This window comes from Canis lupus, chromosome 5 (assembly GCF_048164855.1).
Source record: "Canis lupus baileyi chromosome 5, mCanLup2.hap1, whole genome shotgun sequence".
Lineage (NCBI taxonomy): Eukaryota > Metazoa > Chordata > Mammalia > Carnivora > Canidae > Canis > Canis lupus.
Window position 1 is genome coordinate 35,047,824 of NC_132842.1, and position 22,854 is coordinate 35,070,677.

Genomic DNA, 22,854 nt, shown 5'->3' on the forward strand with positions numbered 1-22,854 from the left:
TCTCTCCCTGTAACTGATAAAATAAGTAAGAAAAAGAGCACAGAGGCTTTAGCAGCAGGTGGTCCCACTTGATGTAACTGACCCTCACAGACACCCTACGGCTGGGCCTGGATCGCATCCCTGAAAAAGCCGTATCTTAAAGCCTTACCCGCGCTGTGACTGGAGACGCAGCACCCGTGAAAATGTAATAAAGGTTGAGAGAGGTCCTGGAGGTGGGGACCTAATCTGATAGTCCTGGTGTCGTGATGAGAAGAGGGAGGGAAATGAGGGCTTGCGCTCCCCGGGCTCACACGGTGAGGGAGGCAGCGGTCAGCAAGCCCAGGACGGGGTGCTCACCGGAGCCCACGCGGGCCGGATCCTTGGTTGCAGACCTCCAGCTTCTGGAACCGTGAGGAAGTAAGTTTCCGTTAAGGCACATGGTCTGTGTATTCTGTGGTGGCTACCCAAGCACACTCAGACGCCAGCCGATGCAGAGTTGACATTTTTCTCAAACATGAACAATTCCCAAGAAAGACTATGGAACAGTTTTCAATGAGTAATAAGTGACCACAGTCACACAGTATACTGTAAATATGCTAATAATAACAGGAAAATGACCAGAAAATCCCTAAATATTTGAGAATTAAGCAACACATTTCTGAATAACCCATGAATAAAACAAGAAATCATGAGGAAGATGAGAAAATACTTTTAAAAGATTGTTAAGACACAGTGTATCAAATTTTGTTGGTTGCATGTAAAGCAGCGCTCGGCCATAAATGTTTGTATTAGGAAAGAGGCGAGTGTAAAATCTTTTTTTTTTTTTTTAAGATTTATTTATTTATTCATTCACAGAGAGAGAGACCCAGGCAGAGGAAGAAGCAGGCTCCATGCAGGGAGCCCGACGCGGAACTCGATCCCGGGTCTCCAGGATCATGCCCTGGGCTGCAGGCAGTGCCAAACCGCTGCGCCACTGGGGCTGCCCGCAAGTGTAAAATCTATTTAAGCTTCCACCTCAAAAAAAAAAAAAAATCTAGGAAAAAGGAAAAAAATTAAGACCCAAAGTTGAAAATAAAAATAAATGTGGAAATGAGTTAAGTAGAAAACAGACCAATGGAAAACTCAATATGGTGAAAAGGTAATTCTTTACAAAAGTAATAAATTTGGTAAACTCCTAGTGACCCCGACTACTAATAAGCGAGAGAGACAGACTGCTGATCCCATGTCAGGTGGGGTCCGAGCAGTTTCTGAAGCCTCGTCACTCTGGGATGTGGGATAGCGCAACAACTTTGGAGACAGTTTGTGAACTTCTTGTACTGTTGAACGTGGACTTGCCACATGACTGAGCGGTGCTCTCCTGGGTGTTAACGTATGAGAAATGAAAGCACACACCTCCCCAGGGGCCGACACACACATGTGAACAGCAGCTTCGTTCATGGTCACCAAGAGTGGGAATGGACGTGTCATGTTATGGAGTAAATGAGTCCATATATTTTTTTTAAGATTTACTTATTAGCGGGGGAGGGGCAGGCAGAGGGAGAAGCAGACTCACTGCTGAGCAGGGACCCCAACACGGGGCTTGACCCCCAGACCCTGGAATCGTGACCTGAACTGAAGGCAGGTGCTTCACCAGTGAGTCAGTATTTTTCAGATGACTTTTTTCCCCCAAAACTGATCAGTCCCAATCAAAATTTAAGAAGGCTTTTCTGGAAGAAATTGACAAAACGCTTCTAGAGTTGTTAGGGAATTGCAGAAAAGAATAACCGGTCTTGAAAGAGAAGGGTGTCAGAGGACTTAGCTCCCTGATGCTGAAACTGCCTGTGAAGATGTGCTAGTCAAGACAATGTGTACCGGGCAGCCCGGGGTCTGATCCTGGAGTCCTGGGATCGAGTCCCGCATCGGGCTCCCTGCAGGGGGTCTGCTTCTCCCTCTGCCTGTGTCTCTGCCTCTGTGTGTGTGTGTGTGTGTGTGTGTGTGTGTGTCATGAATAAATAAAATCTTAAAAAAAAAAAAAAACCTACAGAAAATGCCATTAAAAAAAAAAAAAAAAAGACGTGTACTGGCATCCAGAGAGACCACCAGAGAGAAGCAAAACAACAAAAACAGCAAAACTGGAAAAGAAAAAAATGAGAAATAGACCCATGTCACCAAGTCCACTGAATAGAGAAAGAAACCGTGTTTTTGACACATGTTTTGGAACAACTGAGGATTTGGATGAGTGTAAGTGAGCCCGAACCCTTCCTCGTAGAATACACAAAAGTCGGTTCTGGGTGGATCACAGGCCTGAGTGAGGAAACCGTTAGGGTGCGGCTTCCGGGAGAGGCTACGAAGGCCGTCGTCCTGCCCCGGGGTGAGCACGGCCCTTCTCAGACAAGAGGCTCCCTTGTCTTCCTAGTTGGGCCACGAGTGAGGGGTTTCTTGCCACTGATCCGTCATACGATCGTGTTTTTCCCCTTTGTGTTCTGTTGTAATACAGTAAATTGGACTGATTGTTTTTAAATGATGAAGCAACCGCATTCCCGAGCTAAAACACGCGTGGTTACGACATCCTCTTTTTATGTGTTGCTGCTTGAATATGCGCTGTGTCGTCTGCACCTTACTCCATTGAGCGTGGTGAGACGGGCGTGGTAGCAGCTCCGCCACGAGGCTGGCCTGCTCCGGGTCAGCTGCTGGCGCGGCCACGAGGCTCACGAGGCCCGGGGCATGCGGCGTGCCCCCCGGGCGCCGCCTCCCACAACCCCCACTCGGTAACGTCCCTGGCCCCTGCTGCAGCCAGCACGTGGAGAGGCCCACGTTGGTACGCCGGAAACGTGGCTTTGCGCCCCTCGTGCCGCTCCGGGGTTGAAGTGCTGGCTCCAGCCGCTGCCAGCGCTCCGGGGATCGCGGTGAGCACTGCTCCTGGTCGTGACGCGTTCCGAGCACTGGGCGGGTTTTCCCTGCTGTGTCGGGGATGGGAGTCTGGACACCTGCAGCTGAGATGGAGATATCACACGTTTGTTCTGGAAGTATTTGACGCCTGACTATCGTGATACTTTTATACCAATAGAAAAAAGTGATTTTTAGGATGAATATGTGCATACGCCGCATATTTACAGCTAAATTTTAGAGGGAATCCTCTTTTTTTCTGATTAACGTAACTTGAAATTTCAAACATGCTCTGTCTTCATGTCTGAATAAGCTCCAGTTGGAATGAGTGAATATTCTCTTTCATGATGATCCTTTTTGCAAATCTCTGATGATCTTTGACTACTTGGGGCTCCTTTATGCATTGAGGAATCTCCACATTGAAACTCCAGCTTACATTCTTTGGCAAAGTGAAGTTAATTTTGCGCAAGTGAGGAAATTTTATGTTAAATACACGCTCCCTCCTATCTGCTGAAATCTCAGTATTTTGTACCTTAGGGTTTTTCAAGTTTGGAAACACCTGTTTATTAACTCTCGGCCGCGTTCTTTTTTCTTTTTTTTTTTTTTTTAATTCATATGAGAGAGAGAGAGACAGGCAGATGGAGAAGCAGGCTCCCTGTGGGGAGCCCGATGCAGGACTCGGTCCCGGGCCTCCGGGACCAGGCCCTGGGCTGAAGGCGGCTGAACCGCTGGGCCCCCTGGGCTGCCCCCTCTGCCGCGTTCTTGGTGTACCGCTTCCAGCTGCAGCAGCCCGACTCCGCTGCAGGGGCTGACATGTCTCCTCTGCGCCCCCGCAGGTGGGAGGCTGATCCTAGTCGTCCCTACTGTTCTCTAGGATACAGCACCTGGAGTTACATTAACTTAGAAAAAACGCAGGCGTATTTTGTCCCAGGTAGCATTTGGGATCCAAGGAGTCATTCAGTCTGGGCAGATGCAGTGGAAGTCCTGAGCCTGTCCCTCCAGTGGTCTGGCTTCTGTGTATCCCCAAGCCAGGAGGGCCCGCTGGAGGCCGCTGGATCTTGCTACGGTCATCTCTGCGGGGTGCCTGGGATGAGCACAGGGTGGGGGGTGGGCGCCCCAGGGACCCTCCGACTGCAGTGCACCTGGACAGCTTCCTATGTGTCTGCGCTTCCGGGGAATAGACCCCGCACTCACCTAGGGGGACACGTGGCCTCACTAGACTGACGCCCGGTGCTTCCTGACATTTCTGCCACGTAGGAAATTTAGAAGGGGTGGACCTGGGCACCCAGACCATGGAGGATGACAGCACATTGGAAGGAAGCGTCCCTGTGGGGCTGATGCAGGGCAGGTCCTCGGGGGAGCATCCCTGCAGGTGTGTGGGGTGACACGGGGCAGGTGCCTGGGAGGGGGGGAACATCCCTGCAGGTGCATGGGGTGATGCAGGGCAGGTGCTCGGGGGGAGGAGGGACATCCCTCTTCAGAGAGCTGACCGTGACCATGTGCAAGCTCAGTGCTTGGTTCCCTGGAGCTTGGAACATCCTTGGGCCCCTTGTCCTGTCCGTTCCCTTGTGGAGGAGCAGAGGTGGACGCTGTGGCTCAGGTGCGGGGCGTGCAAGCTCACCCAGGGTTGTCACACAGACATCCAATGACCGTCGAACATGAGCAGTGCAAACCCACGGAGAGCGACCTCGGACTGCCTGGAAACCCTACCCAGAGCTGCCTTCCAGCAGAGGCCTTCGTGTGATGTGGCCGGTCACGCTGTGTGGGGTGGGGTGCGTATCCTCTGTGCCCTGTCCCGAAGTGAGCTGGAGAAGGAACCGCGGCATTGAGAACGTCGAGAGGGAGGAGAAAGTCCTGCTTTGTCAGAGCAGTCCACATGGACGCCGTGCCGTCAGGCGCACTTGCGTTGCCGTGGGGAGCAGTTGGCGGTTGGGCACGAGTCACCCTCCCGCCTCCCTCACAAAGGAAAGGATCTGAATGTGTGGCCACTAAACGTCTGCTCCTGCCACCGTCCTGTGTGTGGGGAGGTTTCCCAGGGCCACGGGTCCATGGTCACCCATCGGCACGCTCGCCCCTGGGCCGTGGTGTCAACATCCAGGATTTGTTTGGTTCTTTTAGCCTTTAATGGTAGAGCGACTGCGGTGGTTTCCACGTGTGACTTTGTCCTTGATCCTTCTGCTTTGTTCTGCCTCTCGCCTTGTCCCCCCGCCCCCTGTCCCTCCTCCTCCCGTGGTGATTGGGTCCCTGCGGGTCCGTGCCGCCGGCTGTCCTGGGCGCTTGGGCTCCAGGAGCAGGTAGAGAGGTCCCTGTGGCCTGCCCCACGGCGTCCCGCGGCCCGGAGCTGGTGCGGAGCCGGGCAGCTGCTGGGGCCGCACTGCAGGCCTGGCACCCGCGTGCGACAGCCGTGTCGGTGGCGCCTGGCAGGTTGGCGTTTCTCTGCCACCTTGGGTCCTGGTCCGTGTGACTTCACTTCCCACGTTAGGTGGTGTGTTTTCGGACTTTTCAATCGGCCTCCTGCAGCCTTGCGTTTGCGTTGCCTAGGACGCCGGCCCTTGGCCCCCCGGCGCCCATCTGAAGGCTGCTGCGCTGAGCAGCGAGGCTGGGAGGTGGTTCTTGGGGTCCCACAGGGCGTCTGCTCCGCACGGGGGCTGACGGGGGTGCTGGTTTGTCCCCGAGGGGAGAGCCCGGCGGCGGCGTGTTGGGGGCGGATGCTGTGGCAAGGCGTCTTCATCTCACTCTTCGGAGGTGCAGGGTGAACACTGTCTCCTGGAGAATCTCCGTGTATTCTCCGAATTTTCCGTGAGGGGTTCTGTCTGTTTTTGGAGTTTCACTCGGGCACCGTGTTTTTCTGCCCACGGCTTCACATGGCCTTCCCGAGACGCAGAGCTAGACGTTTGGTGTGGAACGTAGCTTCTATTGCGTGGCTCCCACAGGGTCAGAAGTCACCCCAGCATGTTCTGAGGGGATCTTTGGCGCCAGGACCAGCACGTGGACCCCATGTGACACAGGCAGCTTGGCCACGCATGCCCCCGGCTGTGTACTGTTGATAAACTGTGTCACAGGCAAAATCTACCTCCCTCGGCTGGAGGGAAGCCAAGGCGCAAGCGGAGCTAGAAGCGTCTCTGAAGACCCGCCTCCTGGGACGCCCATGGTGGGAGCCTCTCAGCCAGCCGTGCCTCCGTCCTCCTCAGCCTGCCCACGGGCACCTGGGCATGGCGTGTGGCACGCCTCTTCTCTCTCACTTGTGTAAACGGGATTGGCGGTCGAGCCCCGTGAAAGCCCAGTATGCTCCCAGTAGATGCTCCTTTCAGAAGCGAGGTTTCCAAACTGGACACAAACACGTTTCTTAGAGACAGGTGTGGGTTTAGTGCTTTTTAGTTCTGTTCAGTTTGAGATTTTTGCCAAAGAAATCCTCCCTAATGAGTAGGAAGCACAGAGCCAGGTGCCTCCCGCACAAACTTGAGTTAACCGCGCTGTGTCCTTGCTTGCAGGGGACCTCGGGACCTGACCCAACCACCGTCTATGTTGATATGAGAGCTCTGAGACACGACAGGTACGATGCACTTGTGGGTTGGTTGGTTGGTTGGTTGGTTGCCCAGCGTGCTGGGGCCGCCTCGCGAGGGACGGAGCAGGGCATCCAGGCTTCGGTGGGTGCCGCCTGCCGGCAAGGTGGAGAGCAACACCAGTTGGCTTGAACCGTGACATGTCTGCACCCGTGTTTGGTTCCCAGCGGGGCGGTCCACTCTGCGCTTTGACGCCGACGGGCTGGGGTGGCCGGAGTCTCTCCTCTACCAGTCGGGCCGGAAGCCGGCGGTTCTTTCCCTGCCACTGTAGCTGGCACCGTGCCGCACCTTATAAAGCAACCAGCACGCTGCCCACATTCCTTTACGTGAATTGAAATGTTGTGTTAAGGTGTTCCCGTGAAAAATTAAAACACGAGTGAAGTTACCTTCTGTTGCAGCTTCCCAAGCAGCCTTGAGCAAGAACGAAAGGTGAGCATTTGTAAGTTTTCTCAAGTGGGGGAAGGAGGTGGAGACAGAAGCAAGATGAGAACCTGTCAAGGACTGTCTGCCCCATCCAGGAGGACCTGCCAAAACCCCCGAGGTTCCCTGCTGAGTAGATGTTACTGTCTGGGAATGACAGGGGTGCCCGTACCTTGGTTATGTGATGGGGCAGGTGGGGGGCACCTGTGCCGGTGTCTCCCAAACGTTACTAGCAGGTGCCCCGCGGACGCACTGCGATGGCCGCACACTGTGTCTCCTCCTTTGCTCGCCTACTGACGACAAAGGGAAGGAAGGAGCTCATGGTCACAGCTGGTGGACGGGGAACTCGCCCGGCTGAGTGGGTTGCCTGAGCGGGTCCCTAGATGACAATCCTGCACGTGAGCTGGGGCGGGGAGGCCGAGGAGGGCGCCGGCGGGCTGTGCACGCGCCAGCACACGTTCCCAGCAGGGCTCTCGGGCCCCGTGGACATCGGGCCACCTCTGATTTGCACGATTCAGGGAGTAGTAGTATGGCTGACGTCCCAGGGATGGAGGCCAGGGGTGCAGCTGAAAATGCCCTCCGGCGCATGGGACAGCCCCACGCCAACGATCCAAGAGCCCAGTGTGCCGAGCCCCAGGGGTGCGTGCCGCCTTCGCCCAACCCTGTCCCATTGGAGCCTGCCTGGCCTCTGTGGCCCTTGTTCTAGACCCTACTGGTCCAGGAGGCCAAGGGCACAGCCTAGCATGCGCCCACCACACCGTGCCCGCTCCCCTGCCGCAAAGTCCAGCAGGATCATGTCCACGATTTGGAAACTTGCTTTGAAGAGTCACAGTAACTTGACCAGGAGCACAGACCTTTCTAAATGTAACTTTTAGGGTTTAGAACGAAGTTACTTTACTCTCTACAAGTTATTGGAAATAACATTATACATTTTAAATCTTTGGAAGGTGAGCGGTAGCGCCCCCAAGAATCCGTTTGAGTAACATTCACACAGTTGTGTGTGGCCTGGCCCCAAAACACGCAGGGGGCAACCCTGGGACCAGTCGGGTAGAGATGCGACCCTCTGGCAGAGGACGGACAGCTTACTGCACGAGTGGCCGTCAGAGGACAGTTAGTCTCACTCTGTATCACGAGTGCCCCAGAGTCTCGGGGGTGTCTGGCTTAGGGGACCAAGGGTTTTCACTCCTGGAGCAGAACAGAAATCGCAGGCACAACTTCGTAAAATTTCTTTGACCAGCGCTTCTGAGGTCTTCAGCAGCAGAGCCTCCTGTGGTCGGGGGCCCGTGTGGCCGGGAGCTGAGGGAGGCCTGAGACCCCGCAAGTTTGTGCTGGGCTTGCCTCCTCAGCCCCTCGTAGTGTGGTCTGTCCCGAGAGCCGCAGCTGCCGGGAGCCCGACCCCCCATCCCCATCCCCAGAGCCTGAGCCCCCATCCCCAGAGCCCGACCCCCCACATCCCTGGAGCCCCCATCCCCAGAGCCCGACCTCTGTGTCCCCAGAGCCCGACCCCCCCATGCCCAGAGCCCGACCCCCCGCATCCCCGGAGCCCGACCCCCACGCCCTTGGCGGCTCCTGCACCACCAGCTCTCCAGCACCTGCAGCTGAGCTCCGGGCCGGCCAGGCTGTGCCGCTGGCTGAGAGGCTGCTCACCCCTTTCCTGGAGCAGAAGCCTCCCTGGTACCGCCGCTCTCCCCCGTTAGGCACCCACGTCCCAAGGCTGCAGCTCCTGCCAGGAGTCACACCCTGGGACCTGTCCAGCATCCAAGGCATCCCAGTCTGTGGCTCCTCGTGCTTTCAAGCCCAGGGCAGTTCAGCACCGTCCTCCCGGGGTATTCCCCAGAGCGAACCTCATCTAGCTGGAACTCTCCAGCCTCCCCTCGGCCCTTTACCACCACGGAGCCAGAAGCGTGTTCGCTGCGTCTCACATGACGGACGGGCTGTGGGACGCGGCTGATCAGAGTTCAGGTCTGGGCGGGCTCTGTGGCCCTGGTGTCCCTGTGCTCTGAATGGGCTTGGTGACGCTGCCCTTGGCCGGTGAGGGTGGGGGTGTGGAGGCTGTCCATCCTGCGCTGGCTGCCGGGGTGACCCGGGGGCAGGGGCTGGCCTGGCGCTCGGTCCCGCGGGGATGCAGCTGCAACAGGAGAGCCGTAGGTGTTGGCTGCCTCTCCATTTCTCATCGTTCGTGTAAAATAAAGACAGGGCTGTGGTCCTGACTTGAGACGTACTGAGACTCAGGCACGTTGGTCACTCTCGGGTTCGTGTAGCCCGTCCACCAGGAGCCCCGGGACACCTGCTTGGCCAGGACCTAATTGACCCGGAGAGGGTTGACGGCCTGAAAGTGACCATTAGTTTTTAAAATGCTCTTTCTGATATGTCCACATAGGGTGAATTCATGGTCTCTCAGCCACTTCCAGTTGGGTCTTTCCTTAAGCACTTGGTTTTTGCAGACTTGAGGTAGGAAAGAAAGAACGTTTTCAGTGTTTAAAGAGGAGTTAAATCGTACAAACGCTAGCATAAAGCTTCCCGTACTCCTCACCTGAGGCCCCAAGTCTCGGGAAAACACGGGGAGTCCGTCAGTTCCTGGTCCGTGGTGCCCAGACCCCGAGGGACGGGCGGACATGCGTGCGTAGTAGGCCTGTGATCTCGTCCACGGCAGGAGGGGCCTGGGGGCAGGCCGACCAGAGGAAGGGGACCCAGCTTGTGGTCGGCTCCTGGTGTGAGCGTGAGCAGTTCCTGACGTTGGACGCGGCGCGGGACCCGCCCCTCCTGGGCTCCGTCCCGTGAGCCGAGCGATGACCGTGTAGGTCAGTGCATGTAAACGATGTGTCGCTCCTCTAGACACGTGCGTTCTGTCGGCAGTTAGGGACTCGCTTGCCCGTCTCAGTGTTTGCTGCCCCCTACGTCCGCTGCTGGCTGTCCTCAGATGCGCCCACCGTCTTCTAACACACCGTCTGGCCGACGTGGTTGTGGCTCCGCACTCCGGGTTGAGATCAGGGCCGCAGGGGCAGGTCCTGAGGAGGGTCCTGAAAACCCGACTTCACCGACAGAGAAAACTGAGCAAGAGGGAAGAGTTGACATTTGTGAAGTGTCTCTCGTGGTAACGGGTGAGTTCCCGCCTTGTCTTCCCTGTGAGCCAGACTCTTCCCCACAGCTGGCGGCTTCCATGAAAAGACACGGTTGGTTCCCTTCTCTGTGGTTCTCGTCTTCAGCACCCAGCCCAGCGTAACGCGGCCGTGAGCACCCCGAGCTGGTCCGGGCGGGCAGCCCCCTAGCTGCGGCCGAGGCAGCCCTGGGCAGGTGGGGGCAGCACGGGGCCCAGCCCTGCGGCCAGGACCTCGGGACGGGCGAGCGCCTCCCCCCACGTCTCTGAGCGTTCTCCCAGCCGGCATCCCTTAGAGAGAGCCCGCTGCTAGCTCAGATCTCCGCACCGTGTTCTGACACCTGCCGTCCTTTTGGGAGAGCCACGTGCGGGTGCCCATCCAGGCGGTGCCACCTCACACCTCGCCCTCGCCCCCCACCCGCCCCCACCTGGTTCTGAACCATCCGGTGACGTTTCTGAATCCCTTCCACAGTTCCAGAGTTGGTTGAGTTTTGACGAAACGTTCCTTCTTTTTCTACAACATCTTAGGTTCCTCTGAGAAATTGTTCTGTAGTCGTTTTTCAGTAAAGATCAAATTTAAATAATTAAAACATAACGTATTTGCTTGGATAGTTTTTGTTCCACTGGCTTGTTTGCTAAATCTTACCCCAAAGCCCTTTACCAAATCCTCTAAATTGGAGCTGCAGGTAAACGATAGGAAACCCAGTTATGCTTGAATTTCAGATCCAGGAGGAATCCTCTTTCTAGAACAAATATGTCCCAAATATGCACGGGGAGGCATACGCTTTTAAAGTGCTGTTGATCTGAAAATCCTATTTAACCAAGCGTCCTGGATTGCTCTTTGCTCGTCCCGGCCCCCCAACCCTAGACCCAGACGTCCGTTGTGTCCTCACAGCCACCACATCACAAGTGCTGGGTTTTCTTGGACGTACCAGGACTGGCTTCCCATCCCCCTGGTCTCCTGGGGGCGCCTCGCCCTGCAAGTTGCTGCCTCACACGGTTGGTCCTTCAGGAGCCATGAGCCCTCCCGGGGCAGCTATGAGGGCCCCTGTCGTGTGGCGGCGGGCCTCGGGCCTCCGAAGGAGCAGGGGTCCGGCGGGCCCCCCACCCCGGCCGGAGCGCCTATCCCTCCTGCACCTGCTCCATGACACCAGCTGTGCAGAGAAAGGCCACTCGGCCCCTCGGCAGGGCACGCGCTCTGTCATCACCTGGACTCTGGTCCCTCCTCGCTCTGTGGTTTTGCACACGCACGCTGCGATTCTTAATTGAGTGGCCAGGATTGTGGGTAGGCAGTAAGAGGAGGACCTCCGTGTCCTGGTGCATGAACAAAGTCTCCCCCACACCAGGAATGCCTTTTGCTTCTAGGATATTAGTGTGTCTCCCCCACGAGACCGAGGGCAGCCAGCTCAGTGTTTCCCGTGGGGCCGTGTGCAGGAAGTGATCTTCCTGATGTGTCATCAGGAAGTGAAAGCTGCTTTAAAAGAAAAAGTCCTAGGTTCTCGACCCTGGAAGGTTCTTCCCTGGAGGAAAGCCTCTCTGCTTAAGTGAACTTCCCTTGGAGAGCGGGGGCAGCACGGGGCCCCAGGGACGGAGCTCGGGGCTGGCTGTGTGGCAGGTGCCACGAGATGGCGGCGTGCCCCTGCCTCCCTGGGATTCCTGCGTGGTCCGTGACCTCCCCGCGCCGCCTGCCCCTGCCTCCTTACAGGACAGTGCCAGCGGGCAGTACCGTGTGCTGGAATGTTCCTAGGGAGGGACAAAGAACCGACAAGCTCAGAAGCCAACCTCAGGGCATGAACGGACCGATGGGCCTCCGGGTGGCATCCCCAGGAGGGCCGCGCGTTGCCCTCAGCCCTTCCGGTCAGCCCTGAGGAAGTACTAGAGCACCCCAAGATAATGTCTAAGTGATGAGGTCCTAACTGAGTAAACGTGTGTGACGTAGTCACCCTCTTAGCGTCTTCGGGCATGTAAGGTCCATCCACCGTGGGGCGGCCGCCTCGCCACCATCCCCACGAACCGAAACTCTGTCCCCAGCAAAACTAGCGCCCTGGCCTCCTTCCTGCCCTTGTGGCCCTGACGGCCCCAGGTGCCTAAGTGGGCCGTATGGCGCCTTCCTTCTGCGCCCGGCTTGTTCTCCTGAGCAGAGTTCTGTGGGCGTGCGCGCCAGGGCTGGCCCCGGGAAGGAGGCGGACAGTGGCGGCCACGAGCAAAGGGAACTTAGATACAGGGCTTGTCTTGGGTGGGAGCAGAGGGTGGGGCCCTGCACCACCCACCAGGCTATCGTACACAGGGCCCGGGCAGGCTCCAGCACGTCTACACCACATTCCAAGGACGGGGGCCGGGAGGAGCCTCCGAATGGCCAGGCCCGGCTCACAGGTCCACCAGGGCTCACAACTGTTTGAGCCCATCCCCCTCCGGGTTCATACACGTCGTAGCGTGTCGGGGTCGGGCTGCGGGGATGGGCCGCGTTCTGCTTGGGCTGCGCCCACCTCTGCTGCGGTGAACGATGCTGCTGTGGACGGCACCCAGCTCTCTCCTCCAGATCTGCTTTCAGAGTCTCGAGGCATGCGCACCCAGACATGCGGCGACTGGGCCGTATGCTCGCCCCATGTTGACCTTGAGGACCCCCTGTACGGCGTCCGGGGCAGCTGCACCCGGGCGCAAGGCTCCCATCTCCACGTCCTCACCGACACCCGTTGTTTCCATTCCCTGGTAGCAGCTGTCCTAGCGGGGCTGCGGTGGTTCTCACCGTGCTGGATTGGCGTTTCCTTGATGACTGCTGATACCGAGCGTCTGCTCATGTGCTTATCGGCCTCTTACAAAGAAATGTCTAGTCAAGCCTTTTGCCCATTTTTAATCAAATTGTTTTTAGAGTGGTGGGTGTTCTGTGTTCTGGGTATTAGGCCCTTCTTGGATGTGTGACTTCCAGATGTTTTCTTCCATCCCATGAATTGCTTTTTCATCTGTTGACTTCATTCCTGGCACAGTCTTTAATTTTGGTGTGGTCCAGTTGATCTGTCTTTTGCTGCCGAGCTGAGATTCTATTTTTTAATCAAATTTGAGGTTGTGAAGCTTTTCTCCTATATTTTCTCATAACGTTTTTGTACTTTCAACTTTTACATTGTTTTTTATCCCTTTTGTTTAATGATTTTAAATGGTATTTTAATTTTAATTATTGTTTTTCAAGTAGGCTCCGTGGTAGGCTTGGAGCCCAATGTGGGGTTTGAACTCATGGCCCTGAGATCAAGACCTGGGCTGAGGTCAAGAGTCAGACGCTAACCGACTGAGCACCCGGCACCCCTAGGTGGTATTTTTAAAAGGCAGGGGCTGTATTTTTTTTTTAAATAATGATTTCATAAAGACAGAAGAGGTTTGGAGATGTTCCTCCTTAGAAGCTAAAGAGATGTGACAACCGAGTGCAAACCCTGGCGCTCAGCAGGCAGGACGTGAGGGGGTAGTGGTCAGGCTGTCGTCGGGGCAGCGGACAAGTGGAGGAGGAGCGCGGATGAAGCGGCCGGGCCAGCGCTGGACCGCCCGGTGTCGCCGTGCCCCGAGCATGTGGAGGACTGAGGGGGCAGGACGTACACCATCCCGCCGGCGCTCGGAGCGTGTGAGCAGGACCCCGCACAGGCGAGGAGGCAGACAGAGCAAGACATTAGCAGGTGCATCTTACGGAAGGTGAACGTGTTCTTCGTACTCTCCATTCTTGCGAGTCTCCTGCGATGTTGACACGACCTTCAGGGAAACTTTCGGAGGAACGATGCGCAGGACGTATCGAGTCCACACATGGCTTGGAGTGGGAGGGCGAGAGCGTCTTGAGGACCGCTGGCGCGGAGCAGACTGCAGAACGCCCCGGGGACGCTCCGCAGGGCCCTGCCGACTCCAGCCGTGTGTCCCCCAACAGGACGTTGCCACCCGCAGCTCATGTCCCTGTCGCAGGCCCGCAGGCTGGGGTGTGAGGCCGCCCAGGCAGCAGGAGGGAGGCGTCCGTGGAGCACATGCCCTGGACGGGACCGGACCAGAAGGGCTTCACTCAGTGCTCCAGGTCCCCCGACTCCAGCCCACGGAGCAACTCACCCGTCCCCTCGAGGCTGTCAGGCCGCCGCCCAGCTCCCCGGGGACCCAGAGGGGCCTCCCCAGAAGCCGAGGACGTGAGACAAAGGATAGACTCGAGTTGACAGTGCTGACTCGGCCCATGGCTGCGGCGGCGGCCCTCCCACCCCACACCCCATGTCGGTGTCCTGACGCGCCCGCGTTGCGCTGTCGGGGCTCGCGAATCTGAAGCCGTCCTCAGAGTAATGCTGTCGGTTACGAGAGAAAGCCCGGAGGTCTGAAGGAAGGGGTTCGCGGGGCCTGGCCCACAGCCGCGGCCGGGTGGCCCCTGGACGCAACAGGAAGAAAAGGACTGCGGGCTCCTTCCCACCCGAGGAAAGGCGAGAAAACCCACTCCTCAGGATCCGGAGGGCGGATGTCGGGGCAAGGGCACCTGAGGCCAGTAGTGTTCCAGGGCATTTCCTTGGACGGGGTGGTGGTAGGTGAGCTCGCTCCCCTTTCTGCCTGCTCGTTTTGGGGGGATCTCTCCTGGTTTAGGGCTCCCAGGACACTGGCCGCTGCAGGCTTTGGGGGCTGCCCGCGTGTCACCCGCAGCTGCGACAGGGGCATCTCCCTCCCCAGCAGCGGGGCTTGGTGCCATCTGTGGCTCTGCGCCTGCTCGGGATGTGACCGTGATGTCCCTACGTGTCAGCTTTCCTCGGGCCTCTCCCCACCGCCTGACGCGCTTCGCCAGCCGCACAGGACACGGGGCCGCGGAGGAGATGGCAGTGCGGCGCCTGCGGCAGCGACCACCCCCATCTCTAGGGATTTCTGCTCCGTCTTCTGGAACTTCAGAAACGTATGCGGATGCGCTTACTGCGTTGCGTTCAGTCCTTCAGATCCTTCAGACTATCTCGGAAGAAGATGCCGTTCAGACGTTTAAGTGAAAGACCCGCCGGGTTGTAGAGGCGCGTCCGTGACACGCAGGGCCGCCCCTTCACACGGCGACCACTCAGGGTCCTGTCTCGTGTACTGACGGTGGCACCGGCGCTGCGTCTGCTGTAGCAGAGCGGCTAGTGGGGGCCGAGGTGCCAGTGGTGCCCCCCCATCCAGGCCACGGGCGCCCACGGGGTGGCCAGGTCCCTCCAGGACGCACCTGCATTGGGTTTGTGATCCATGATCCTGAGTGTCAGCTCCTGGTGGCATCTGTGGCACATGCCATCCCTGGAGCACATGGTGCACCAGCGGGAGGCGGCCGGCTGTGTGGGGGGACATCGGCAAGCCGGTGTGGCCCAGGAGGGAAGGCGCTCCTCACTCCTCTCCCCCAGGCGAGAGCCTGTCCCGCGAGGCCGGGACCCTTTACAGACGGGCCTCTTGCTGCCACGACCCCGTGTCTGCAGCCCCAGGCATCACCTGGCAGCTGGCGAGGGTGGGGCCAGGACAGAGCGCGGGGTAGGGGTCAGAGGAGGAGTCACACTTCCACGCTTCCGTTCTTCCTTGCTGTCTTTTTTTTTTGTTTTTTTAAGATTTTATTTATTCATGAGAGACCTAGAAAGAGGGAGAGAGAGAGACGCAGGCTCCACGGAGGGAGTCCAATGCACGACTCGATCTCGGGACTCCGGGGTCACACCCTGAGCCGAAGGCAGGTGCTCAACCACTGAGTCCCCCAGGGATCCCCTGTGTCTCCTATTTTCTAGCAAAAACACTTGAAGTGTAGGCAGCAACCTCGGTAGAAAAACATGTTTTCGGATGTCCCGGGTTTGTGCTTGAGTTTCGAGGCGTCCGAGCCGGGCAGGGCCCTGGCAGCCAGCTGCGCAGCAAGGTCAGAGGGTGAGCGGAGCGAGGGCGTGGGAAGGGGTCTCGCTGCCCCTGGAGCCGGCTGGGTGGCCGTGGCCCCAAGGAAGCCAGACACAGGGCGGAAGATCCATGTCCCGGGCCCACAGGGTTCATCGGCCCCCGCGTGCGCTGCGCTACCTGCGTCCTGACGCCACCTCCGTGCCCTTGGAGGACAGGACCGCTTCCACCGCTTCCGAGCCCGCCCTCCAGCAGGAGCCCGTGCCAGCTGCACCCGGGGCATGTGGTCCCCCGCCGCAGCCTCTTAGGCCAGGATAGGGGCACCTTGGCGGTCAGGGCCTCCCGCCCTGATGGGGCCCAGCCTGGGAAGGTCAGAGGCCGAGCGGGGCCTTCCGCCTCCGTGCTGCCCTCCCAGCGCACGCCGTGTCACTTCCACGTGTGCACAGTCCTGCATGTGCCGCGTACCCCAGCTCTTTCAGGAGACAGCTTTGCCTGTTTCTTCAAGGAGGCTTTGGTTTGGTTTTCTCCACCTGACCCTCTGGATGTTTATCGTTTCTGGGGATGAAGGGCCGATCTCCTGTGGCGTTTGCCCCCAGGACCCGTCAGGTTTCCTGCAGGACCAGGCCACCCGTATTGGCCTCGTGGCCCCGGCTTTGTCCGTCTCTAGCAAACTGCCAACATCCAGAAGCCCAGGCGGGCGCCGGCCACAAGTGTGTCCACGGAGCCGCTGTTGGGACGAGCTCACGGTCCGCCTCCTGGCCGCGCGGCCACAGCAGTGCTCACTCGCACACCGCGTGTCTGAATGTGCAGAACGTGTGCGGCGACGAGGCAGGGGCCGCGGGAGCCATCCGTCCAGCCCACTGGTCCTCAGAGGCCTCGCCCACACAATTCTGCGCCACGCACCCGGCACTTTATCTGCGGAGGTCAACACCACGAAGCCTCGGGCGTGTCCTAGACCAGCCCTATGCCGCTCAGATCTGGGCTGTTTTCCTGACGAGCCTCATCTCCTGCCGTCGGCACCGAGGTCTTCCCCACGGCCGCCCCAGGGATCCTCGCAGTTACCGACCGTCCAGTCCAAACTTGGAGTAGAAAGTTCTTGCACATCTGGCTCCATCCCTAGGCCTGCTGAAGACCAGGCGTCGGCCCTGTTCCTGCCTCCACCCCCAGGTTCACCCCGGGCCTCCATTCGCGTGCCCAGAGCCGCCCTCTGGTGCCCACTGCGCCTCTCCCCTGCCCCTTCCGTCTTTGGAGCATTTGCTCCTCGGCAGGAGGACCGCTGCGATCGTGCAGAGGGAGGCTCGAGCGTGCTGAGCTTCACCTATCCACAGGCTCGAGACGTGGCCCCTGGCGTCCCTGACCCCCCCTCCGTACTGTCCTAGCCCTTTCTCATGCTTCATTCTCTTTAAATAAAAACTGCCTTTTAGATGGACAGCGTCACAGTCTGGTGGCAGTTCGGCAGATACGCAAAACCAGGTGTTTGAGACAGCTGGGAAGGATTTAGTCAGCTCTGGTTGTGACCACACCAGTGTCATCTGCAGTTCTTTTTTGTCTTTTTTTAAGATTGTATTTATTTATTTGACAGAGAGCAGGGGGAGGGGCAGAGGGAGCAGCAGGCTCCATGCGGGGAGCCCGATGTGGACTCTATCCCAGGACCCCGGGATCACGCCCTGGGCTGAAGGCAGGCGCTGAGCCCCCCTGGGGCCCCCATCCGCGGTTCTTAAGATTAAATCACCATTAAGTATTTTTCCTAACGGAAAATACTTCTTAACAGAAAAAAGTCTTTTCTGAAAGGTTTGCCGTCTGAATTGGCTGAGACGGGGTCTCTTGGGCCTCAGATGCACCCAGGCCAGGAGGTGGATTCCCTGCTGCCACAGCCCCGGGCCTGCAAGCTGCGAGCGCTCCAGACCTCCACCCCGGGCCTCCCTCCTGGCCTCCCTCCTGGCCTCTGCAAGTGCCGAGTGGAGGTCTGGTGACTCCGGACGTGGAGTCGCTTCCCCGGTGCTGTGCAGGCTGAGTGGACGTCGCCTCTGTGCCTGCGGCCTGACGCGTGTCTCCATCTCCCTGACGGAGCATAGCTGCTCCCTGCTGCTGGACCCCCTTTTCTTTGACTTCTAAATGTCTATGGGTTGGACAGTGTTCACCGGCAGATGTAACATCCCTAGCAACTGCCCAGCCCGGTGTTGACCAGGCGCTGAAGACAGAGGAAGGACACCATGGGCTGGAAAACCCACCTGAGTCATACCTTCTCTTTTGTGTTGCAGGGTCCGCTTGGTGGAAAGAGGCTCTCCTCATAGCTTGCCCCTGATGGAATCGGGAAAAGTAGGTATTGAGGGAAGAAAGCTATATTTCTGCATAAGGCTCCATCTCTGCATGTGGGCTTTGACTTTTTAAGAAATGTATAGAATATTTTCTCCAAAAAGTTTTCTCAAGTGTAATAATATATCAGGATGAGATTTGGCACGAGTACAGAAACTCAAAACAGTGTTTGAAACAGTTTAGATTTTTTCTTTCACATTAAAGAATTCCCAAACACCCCAGAGGCCCTGCCGTGTTGCGCTGTGCACGGATTCCACCCCCAAGGCTGCCTCCGGGTCAGAGGTGGCTGCTCCAGCTCTGGCCATCACTCCCACATCCCAGCAGCAGGAGACACAGGAAGAGGCAACGACAGGTGCAGACCTCAGGGACAGCTCCGAGGCTGCCTTAGACACACTCAGTACCGCTGGCCAGAATTAGGGCCCACGGTCACACCGGCCGAAAGGAAGGTTGGAAACACAGTGGTTCTCATGTCTGCGGGCTTCACTAAAAGCCCAGGTACCGGCTGCCGGGACAGCAGACGAAGAGGAGGGTGATCAGGGACAAAGTGTGCCGAGGGCAGGCTTTACCCAAGTTAGGGGGGCAGGACATAGATTTACACCTCAGCGGAGGCTCCTCTCCCTGAGTTTGGCTCCGGTTGTCCTCTTTGTCCTCCACTGGACGTGATGCTCCTCTGGACCTTTTATCACCTGTGTCTCCATGAGCAACAGCCAGTGTTCTTGGTACCAGGTTGGTACCCGTCTGATGGCAGGACACCAGCTGTTGGCGAGACGCAGCGACCAGAGCCAGCACGTCACGCTTCAGACTCCAGGGACAGCCCAGGAGTTCCTACCAGCAGCGTTTTGCCAAATCTCAACCCCATGACATCCGATTAGCAGAACCGACATGAGCTGTGTCCTAAATTTGCAGAACCAGCTTTTGCCGCCACATGTGCATGTGCTGTTGGTGACGTTCAGAATGTTTCCAAGCAAACATCCACTAAGGAGATGTTGCTGTGAACACAATAATAAAAGACCCTGGTGTGCGGGGAACCTGGAGGGCGTTTCTGGGAGGAGAGGGGAGCTGGACAGGCCTCCGAGTTGGAGGACACACTGCAGGCCGGGACCACTAGCCCTCCCTCGCTCCCGCCACGTCCTGGCGGGACGTGTGCCGCGCACACCTTAGCCCTGAGTGCACGCACAGCTCTGGAAATGTGATCCGTGATTTCCTTAATTCACTGCCTTCCTTCCACGGCAGTGTTAAACGTAATTGGAAAATTAATACAAATATCTGAAAATTCCTATTTTGTAAGCATCAAGCTGAGTTACGTTATTTATCCTGTTTTCATTCAGATCCCTCATTTTGGGATCATGTCAACATGAGCTCTATCACCGTAGTAATTACAAGAAGATGCAACGTGTCACGTCGTAGTTCTGTCATGCTGTGCTGTGTGTAATTTTGATTTAAAGCCATACTACCTCCTAAACAATTTTAGGAAAGAAGTAGGCATACGGCGTGAGGGCAGGATCGGGTGGACGGTTGTGGAGCAGGTTTGTTCACTGACCACAACATTCTTTCCACATAGATACTTCCAGGGGTTCGGATCATAATTGCCAACCCAGAAACAAAAGGACCCCTGGGTGACTCCCACCTGGGAGAGGTGAGTGACAGGGCACCCCCCAGGAGAGGGGACTGACCGGGCGCCCCCTGGGAGAGGGGAGTGACGGGGCACCCCCGAGTGAAGGGAGTGATGGGGTGCCCCTCACGGAGAAGCTAGATGTGGAGCATCCACCTGGATGAAATGTGGGGTGCTGCCTGTGAGGGGAGTAGGGGGTGTCCTCAGAGGTGGAGCCCCTAGACCACACTTCCTGTCCTGGGGACACCAGTAGCTGGCTCCTGCGCCCCTCTCCGAGTGCGTCCCCATGAGCTGTGGGGCTCGGGAGCAGGTGCGACCCCATCTGGGACCCTAAGGGGCTGGTGAGCTGAGCAAGCAGCCTAGGAAACGGCAGGTGTGGGAAAGTCAGTGGGGCGTTGACCCTTTGGCTTGTTCGTACTTCATACTTTGGGAGGAGAGAGCCGCCTGGCCGCCCCCTGCGCCGCCCTCTGCTGCTGGCTGCGTGTGGCTGGAGGAGACATGTCCTCATCCCACTGCCCCCCCCATACCCCCCCCACACACACAGAGGACATCCGGACAGGTGTCGACACACCAGCTGTGGGGTCCTCTACCCCCCTCCCCCGCTGTGTGCACACCTGCTCTCGGCTGACTGCTCATCACAGACCCCACTGCCCCACACACAGCCTCAACCCGGTGCCCGTGGGGGGGGGGGGGGGCAGAGGCTACACGGACTGTTCCATGACCTCACGTGATACAGTAAGGCCGCCCTCGTGCAGCTAAAATGCACAGCCTGCCGCCAGCCCCGGAGCCCGAGAGCAGCCGCGTGTGTCACACCCGGTGAACAGACAGCCGTGCTGTGCCATGGCCCGGCTCGCCGCCCCCCCCTTCCTTCCCGGGCTGTTGCTGGATCCTTCATGGGGATCCCAGCTGCATGTAACGATCAGAACCCAGGTGATAGAATCCCGTACGGGTCCTAGGTAGGAATTTTCTTGGCGTGTAGTGGCCGGTGTGAGCTCGGGGAGGACGGCGGTGCCGGCACCGGGCCAGGGTCCTCCAGCGCTGGGCTCGCAGCGGGCTCCGGCCGGGCGCCACCACCCAGCGCGCTCGTTTTCTGAGCGGGCATGTGTCCTAATGAGACCAGACGTTCGAGGGCACGGGGCGGCGCTTCGGTCTCTGCTCTAGGGTTTGGTTCATTCCACGGGGATCGGCGCGGTGGCCGCGTGTGCCCGCGGTGCCCGGGGCCATGGGGACTCTGGCGAGGCAGATGGTCTCTCACTTCAGGAACTTGCCCGTTTTTCAGTGTAAATAATGAAAACAGGCGCAGACGTCTTCGCTGTGAATGCCGTGTAGCTTGGAAGAGCTGGCCCCGTTCCCCCTGGGCTTGCAGACTCGGGGTGTCCCGGAGTCGCTCCCCTCCTTCCCCGCTTGCCCCAGTGTCACACACTCAGGGTCTCGAATCCCCGTGTCTGCGGTTACGGGCCTTTCCCGCTCGGCCGTCCGGGTGTGTGCTGGGTTTTCCGTTCTGCGGATCCTTCGCGAGCCGGAGCAGGGATGGGGGCGGGGGCGGGGGGCGAGGATCCGCAGCCGACCGCCCCGAGCCGCCAGCCCCCGGGGACGCAGGACCCAGAGGCCAGGACCCGAGCCGCCACCGAGAGTCAGGGGCCCCGGCGGCCGAGCCGCGCAGGCGCCGGACTCCCTGGAAGTAGGCAAACCGTGCGAAAGGGGAAAACAGGCTGTAAAGCTTTTAAACATTTTTCCAAATTGCTTTTTAGAAACAATTGTATTTGAGTAAGTCCGAGCAAGCTAGCGCAAGTCGGCTGCTCTAAGTGCCCCGGGGGGGGGCGGGGGGGGCGGCCCCTGGCCCCCGGCCCCCGGCCCTTGGCCCCTCCCGCGGCCTCACCGCCCCGCGGCTTCCCGGGCAGATCTGGGTCCACAGCGCCCACAACGCCAGCGGCTACTTCACCATCTACGGAGACGAGTCCCTGCAGTCAGACCACTTCAGCTCCAGGTTGAGTTTCGGAGACACGCAGACCGTGTGGGCGCGGACGGGCTACCTGGGCTTCCTGCGGAGGACGGAGCTCACGGACGCCAACGGAGGTGGGCGGGGCGCGGGGGAGGGGCGGGGCCCGGAGGTGGGCGAGGCGGGGGCTCCTGGGGCGGGGGCGGGGCCCGGAGGTGGGGGCGGGACCCAGTGGTGCTCTGCTGCACCTACACCTGCTGCTGCACCTGCTGCTGCACCTGCTGCTGCACAGCGGCCCCGGGCAGCGCGGCGCGGGGAGGACGGTGTGAGTCCCGCAAGCTGACGCCAGGTGCCGCCGCTCCGCGTTCCCAGGGGGCCGCGCGCCCCAAGGCCGGACCCCGCCCCACTCCGCGCGTCGCGCCTCGCGCCTGCCTCCGGGAGGAAGGGGGGCAGCAGGGCGCTCGGGCCGGAGCTGGGGCACCTCTCCCCACGAGGGGCCAGGGCGGCAGGAGAGCTGGAGCCGGGGAGGCGGGGCTCAGCTCCGGGGGCCTGCCCCGCCGACCCCGGGGCTCGGTGCCCGGGAGGCTCCTGACACCTGCCGCGGGAGCTGCGGGAGCCTGGCCGCGTTGCCCTAGACGTGGTCTCACGTGTACGACGTGGGGAAACCGTGGGCTCCCGGGGGTGCTCTCGGGGGGGAGGGGGTTCTGCGGGCGGGGCCGCGCTGCGGCAGGTTCCTCACCCCGCGGGCCCCGAGGCGGGAGAGCCCAGGAGCGGCCAGGAGCCGACCAGGAGCTGTGCCCTGCCCGCGCCCTGGGTCGGGCGGCGTCCGTGCCTGTCCCCGACGGGCCTGCGCCCCGGGGGTCGGGCGGCGTCTCGAACCCCTCCCCAGCCCGTCCTTCCCCAGGAGGTGGGAGCTCGCGTGACGTCAGAGGCGACGGGGTGGCGCGGGCCGTGCTGCGCCCCGGCCTGCGGCTCCGGGAGGGCGCCCGGGCCCGGGAAGCTCTCTCCCCCGCGCGCCGACGTGGGCAGGGGTGCTGCGGGCGGCGGCGTCCCCCTCCGGCCACTTCCCGCAGCCCCGGGCTGCGCAGCGCCCCGAACAAAGGACCCAGCAGCTCGCACCCAGCAGGCCGCACCCGGCGGCCTGCACCCACCTGCCCGCACCCACCAGTCTCTCCTGGCGTCAGGTCGCTCACTTGGGAGTTTGAATCTTTGTTGCTAACAAGCGGCGTGAGCGCCGTTG

The 22,854-nt window shown here is 59.3% G+C and overlaps 1 protein-coding gene across 4 annotated transcripts in view; it reads left to right on the forward strand.

Annotated features, from left to right (window-relative positions):
• DIP2C (disco interacting protein 2 homolog C) overlaps positions 1-22,854 on the forward strand; it is a 251,485-nt gene that overhangs the window by 222,980 nt on the left and 5,651 nt on the right. For 3 of the 4 annotated variants that reach the window (XM_072825983.1, XM_072825984.1, XM_072825985.1), the window contains 4 exons: positions 6,336-6,397; positions 18,009-18,066; positions 19,625-19,699; positions 21,577-21,751. In XM_072825983.1, coding sequence (XP_072682084.1) covers positions 6,336-6,397; positions 18,009-18,066; positions 19,625-19,699; positions 21,577-21,751 — 370 coding nt within the window. Of the gene's footprint in view, positions 1-6,335; positions 6,398-6,805; positions 6,837-18,008; positions 18,067-19,624; positions 19,700-21,576; positions 21,752-22,854 lie in introns of those variants that run through there. The other variant, XR_012031074.1, reaches the window with a different exon arrangement.